The 5,977-nt window shown below is 45.8% G+C and overlaps 1 protein-coding gene across 1 annotated transcript in view; it reads right to left on the bottom strand.

The window, feature by feature from the left end:
* Positions 1-4,190: 4,190 nt before the first annotated feature.
* The window catches only part of FGF5 (fibroblast growth factor 5), a 21,189-nt gene continuing 19,402 nt past the window's right edge, over positions 4,191-5,977 (bottom strand). The window contains exon 3 of the mRNA XM_066632282.1: positions 4,191-4,547. Coding sequence (XP_066488379.1) covers positions 4,191-4,547 — 357 coding nt within the window. The remainder of the gene's footprint in view (positions 4,548-5,977) is intronic.

Genomic DNA, 5,977 nt, shown 5'->3' with positions numbered 1-5,977 from the left:
CCTTTGGGGAAAGTGGATAAATGAATCTCCACTGGAACTGTAATACTCTACACCAGGGTAGACTGATACAGGACAAATCTTGCTTTTGGTTCATACAGGGAGGTGACAACAGTCCAAAGGAGGTAACACAAGAGAGGCTGGGAAACATTTGCACTCATCTTACAGTGGTGGCTACTGTACTTTGATCACAGACAGCATTAAGAGAAACCTCTAGTGCTGTCATTTTTTTTTTCTTTTAAGGACCTATTGCTGTGATCAGAGCTATACATATGCAGCTTTAAAAAAAATCACATTTCTAGGTCTTAGCTATGCTTACAGGCATATGGGAAATGTCTATTGAAATCTCAGAAGCTAGAAGTAGCCAAAAATTAAGATTTCCATTGGCCAGAGGGGACCTAGCTTCAGTCCTCTGCATGGCTCCTTGCCCTCCCCTGTGAATAAGAGACTATGCAAAGCAGCAGAATAAATTATGCAAAGGAAAAGAAACCAGCCAGATTTGAATAATATATGCAAGGTTTCAGAATTCAACTTTTTGTGGCACACAGTTTGAATTGCTCAGGTTCAAATGTCCCTTGAACATGGGTTAAGCATGTTCCTTGTTTTTATACACCCTGCATCCCTGGTCTGGAGTTCCTCAGGCTTATTTTCCAAGTGGGCCAATTTGTCCCTGCCTCGGAGACCATGAACAACCAAAGGCTGCAGCAAAAGATTCTCCATAAATGCAGCTTTATGTACCTATAAAGATATACTTGGCCCTTTGTTCAGATGCTGACAGCAGCCCACATATCTTCAGAGCTGGCCTGATGTCACGTGGCACCTGATGAGCCTTTAAATTAGTAGTGATAAGCAGGAAATTTACCTTTGGAGAAGGAGTTTCAGGAGAGGAGTTTGCTTGCTAAGTAAAACACTTGTTAATAGGAAGTGACAGCAATGGGTGTTATTTGATCCACCTATGGGGTGGGTCTCATCTCTTTCATTCTCTCCTATAAAGCAGCTCACTCTATTTGGACCAATAATAGCATGAATTCCACAGGGTCATGACAGAGGTATTTTAAACGCAGACATTGAAGCAATAGGGTTGATGGACAGAATGAGACTTGTTCCTCCAGCTGTTCAGGGAGCAGAATGGAATCATTATTTTGAAAGGAAGAGGTCCCTTCCCCAATCTTGATCCCCTCATTTGCTTCCTGGGAGCAAGTGGGAAAAGAAAATACACTCAGATACCAAGAGAGGGAGGGGCAGACATTGACATGACAGCACAGAGTTCTAAGGTAGTTTTTAAAAAAAGAAAAAAATTGTGAATTAAATTCTACAAGGATTGAAATCAACCCTTTAAAAAAATCAGAGGTAGCAGGGGTTGCATCAGAGAGTGGTCAGGTCAGTCATTGAACAGGGAGTCCATGCCTATCATAAGGCACTCTGCATCATTGTGGGGGTCTCTGCAGGACAGTCCCATTTGCAAATGGGGGGATGCCAGAGAAGGGCATCGGTGACATAAGTGAGGCCCCTGTGACTGCAGCTTCCTCCTGCCTTTTCCACCAACCAGCAGTCTCTCTCCCAAAGGTGTCTGCAGCGATGCCTTTGGGAGGAAGCCCATTGGCTGATGGGGATAGTAGGAGGATCCATTGCCAAGGGACTTGGCAGTGGTGACAGCCCCTCCTTCTCACCCTCTGAATTGGTGAATGGGAGGAATGGCTGCAGTTTCTCTTACCTTCCAGAGGTGGGAGGGAATGGAAGAGCCGCCACCATGATAGAGTCTCTCCATTTGTTGATGGGGAAGGAGATGGGAGGAATTGGTTCCTACCACCAAGTCCCCTCCCCATTTCCTTCCCCATTTCCCCCAAGTATCAGGGGGGATGCACAAAAGGGGGGCTCAGTATAGTTTGCTCCAGGATCTCCCATAACTTGAAACCAGCACTGAGCAATAGGGATGGAGTCTTATGACTGTAGAGCTTTTTCACATTTTGTGCATTGTCAAGGTCCCAGAAGTGAATGTGGAGCTATTGGGTTGCGCTGACTGTCCAGCTCTTTTCTCTGCTGGAAATTGTTTTGCATATGCCTTGGGGAATCCTTGAGCTTGCTGGCTCATTTCTTTCCAGGGATGCTGACAGGAAGGCCAGAGCCTTTCCAAGCACACCATCAGCTCTTCTAGTACCCGCCAGTGCAGATAAGTCAGCAGGAGAGGTGGGAGGGGATGGGGGAGGGCGGAACGGGGTATGGAGGGGCAAAACTGGGTGGGAGAGGTGAAATGGGGTGGGGAAGCTGCAGGAGGGGGTGGATCTGGCAGTGACAGTGGATCTATCCCCTTTCCCTGCAGTCTTCTTGCCCCCATTCTCAGTCTTGGGCTAGCAAAATCACTAGTGCGGGTCTGAGGAGACCCATTGTGGAGTGGGAGGCTTACAGAGGTATAAGGGGATTTAGCTCACTGGATAGAGGACACCCATTTTTTTTTTTTTTGCGAGGCTGCACCAGCGGAGGATAGGATTGACTGTTAGTCAATGAACTGATTGATCGATCAATTGAATTTACATAGAGTGCACATGAAGGAAAATAATAGTTTATTTTCAGGTGATGCCCACATATGTTGCAGCAGGCCTTGGAAGAAGGAGAAAGGGGATAGCAGTTGCTGTCTGCAGTTTCTAGATATGCTTATATTAAAAGTTTGTCTGCTATCTGATGAATCAGGGGGACCCATTTGGCTGACGGGCAGCCCAATCCTAACCTGCACTGGTACAGAGTTGGAAGTGGCTGTGACTGTGTCGCAATTTAGGGCAAGGTGATATTTTTCCCCTTATCCTGAGCATTGCCCCAGCCACTGCAATGGGGCTAAGCAGCTAAATTGCTGGCACAGATTCGAGCAGCCTGGTGTTAGGCCAGGCTGCTCAGAAGAGGGGTTACAATCTGGCATAAGAGATGAAGGCCAGTTCCACTTCCCTCCTGGGCGCAGCCTGCCCATCAGCCCACCTGCAGGTGCCCGCCTGCCTTCCCCTGAAACATTCTGACCAATTAATTGACTAAATGCTATAGCTTTATATATTTCTTTTGAATGTCATTTTAGGCAAAAGTTTGGTAACTATCTTAGGGCGCAATCCTAACCCGCTTTCCAGCACCGATGTAAGAGCAATGCAGCTCCAAGGTAAGGGAACAAGCATTCCCTTACTTTGAGGAGGCCTCCATCAGTACCACTCAACTGCAGGATGCAGCACACGTCCCACTGGCACCGCTATGCCAGTGCTGGAAAGTCGGTTAGGATTTGGGCCTATATCTATTTTTGCCCAGCCCACAGGTGTACACATTTGATCCCTGTTGCATATATGCAACGTTGGGCAGAAATGGCTTGATACAAAGCATTCCCTGGCTCACAGTAAAGAACAGGGAAGCCCCCATGCAGGTGAAACTCCATATACACATTGGAATCCCTCTGGGTGCATCAGATCCACTGAGCTGGGTCAAAATCTGCAAAGGTCAAACCATAAACTTTGCTCTTTCAGTACCCATAGAACCTTTTCATCCTGACTGATTTATTGCAGGACCACCCTGTTTCCTCCCACCCTGTTTCAAAATTCACAAAAGTATTCAAAATCAAAATCAGCAGATGAATCGTTCTGGGGAATACATTGTTTCACCATCTACTTGTCTGAGGTATGTTAAAATGTTTTCTTAAAAGTGCAGAAAGAATTGACGTGAGGAAAAACTTTGAAATACCACATGAGCAATCTGTCCCCACACTTGGGGGGGGGGAGATCAAGAAATCAAAACTAGTCAGAGTAAAAAAAGAAAAAAACCGCGCCAACGTATGAGGTAATCTTTGCATCTTAGTCACTTTAAACGCAACAGTTCACCATTTTCAAAGAGCCATTTTTATGTGGCTCGTCCATGCTCAGCAACTGAAAAGCAGAAAGATGAGACTGAAAATTAAGGCAATCTGCAAACACCTTTCTGTTCACTTGACGTCCTTTGATGCTCTTTCCCTTCGAGCAGTGGAGGAATTCGGCTCCGTTTTTAACTCCCAAAATAGCCATCTGACTTTGGGTCAGATTCCCGTGAATCTTCCCAGTCGGGTCTCCTGATGGAGCCGAATGGGCCGCAGAAGCCATCAGCCCTCTGCCGTCATCGCCCACAGTGGAATTGCAGACAAGCAGCAGCTCCTGAGAAAAATAACATTCCTTGGTTCAAGGGCTGAGCTGTTACTATCCAAAGCGAAACTTGAGTCTGTATTTGACCGGAGGGGTGTTCTTCCGAGGCACCGGCAAAGGGACCTTTGGCTTTGCTGGGATGATGACAGGTGGCTTCTTCTTTTCAGGGACAGCGATGGTAAAAGAGAGCTCCTCAGGCTGGTCAGTTTGTCTGAACCTTGGGAGGAAATGAGTTGAAACGTGCTGCGGTTTTACCCGGGGGCTGCATCCTCGTTTCGCCTTGCCCCTTTTGTTCAAAGCCACGTACCATTCTCTTCCGGTTTTTTCTGTCCTGTACATGACGGAAGCGTAGGTATTGTAGCTGTTTTCTTGAAACCTCTCTCTGAACTTGCAGTCATCTGTAAATTTGGCCTAAGAGAAACAGCAACAGAAGTTGACTAAAAGGATGTTCATTGTACCAGGTTACAAATCTTGATCACGTGGACAAAGCTAGGAGACGGTACTGTCTGAGTTTCCCCTTTTTATCTCCCAGGGTTCACCGTGACAACAGCAAAACCAATGTAAGCTGCACAGATACCCTGCACATGTCTGATCTCATCTGATCTTGGAAGCTAAGCAGGGTTGGGCCTGGTTAGTACTGGGATGGGAGACCTCCTGGGAATACCAAGTGCTGTAGGCTTATACCATAGTCTTTCGAGACTGAAGGTTGCCAACCACCAACTTCCCCATGTTGGTGAGAGGATATTGGGATACTGGGATAGAAAATCTTAGAGCCAAGATTGTGTAGTGGTTTGAGAGTTGGACTTAGACTGGCAGATCCATATACATAACCCCTGCTCAACCATGAAGCTTTCTGGGTGATCTTGGGCCAATCATTATCTCTCAACCTCACCTATACGGTTGTTGTAAAGACCATAGCAGAGAAGGAACCATATACACCACCCATACATACTGCCCTTTCTGATAAAACTTTTTCCATACTTCTACTATGTAAGAGAAGCTATCACATGAACATGCTCCATGACAATCCTTCTTGTTGCGATTTGACAGGCTACCGTGTTGGCCTCGGTCTTATAGACTTTTTCTAATCACACAACCATACCAATTTATCCTAATTTTATGGTTTATATTCAGTCAAACTATTGGTCCATCCAGCTGCCTGGCAACACCTCTCCAATGGTTAAAGTCGAGTTCATTCCCAGCTGCCTGGGAACTGCTGTCTGCAATCCTTTTAACAAATTGACAATGCCAGGAATTGAATCTGCTAGCTCATTAGGCTAGCATAGTTCAGCAGAGTACATTTCAATTTTTTTAGCAGGATTTGAGCATTTTAATCCATGACTGGAAGAGACTGGGGCATGTCAGAGTATCTCTGTTATCTACTGTTAATCATCATCAACATCATCATCTGTGTGTGTTGCAAAGGAGACTAAGGCTGCAATCCTCACCACACTTTCCTGAGAGTAAGCCCCATTGAATAAAATAGAACTTCTGAGTAGACCTGGTTAGGCTTGTGCCCTAAGAGCCTGCTACGTACTTGGCTAATAGCAGAATCTTTGCCTAAGAAAAATAGAGAATGGTCAGCTTTCTTCTCAGAAAGGGACATAGTGAAAGGAGGGGAATAAGCTCTTCTATCCTAGCTCACAGCAGCACAGTGTAAGAGTGATGGGGGAAGGGGGCACAGAGATGCCCTGAGTTCAAATTTTGTATTTTTTTTAATTGCACTTTATACCCAGTGCATGGGTGTTGTGCTTTGGGGTGTGTTTCTGGAATCAGTTGTTCTTTGGTATCTTTTGCTGTGCAATCTGGGGAAGAGTATATTTTGGACAGGACAGAGTGAA

Source organism: Tiliqua scincoides, chromosome 6 (assembly GCF_035046505.1).
Source record: "Tiliqua scincoides isolate rTilSci1 chromosome 6, rTilSci1.hap2, whole genome shotgun sequence".
NCBI lineage: Eukaryota > Metazoa > Chordata > Lepidosauria > Squamata > Scincidae > Tiliqua > Tiliqua scincoides.
This window is presented reverse-complemented; position numbering and strand designations above follow the sequence as displayed.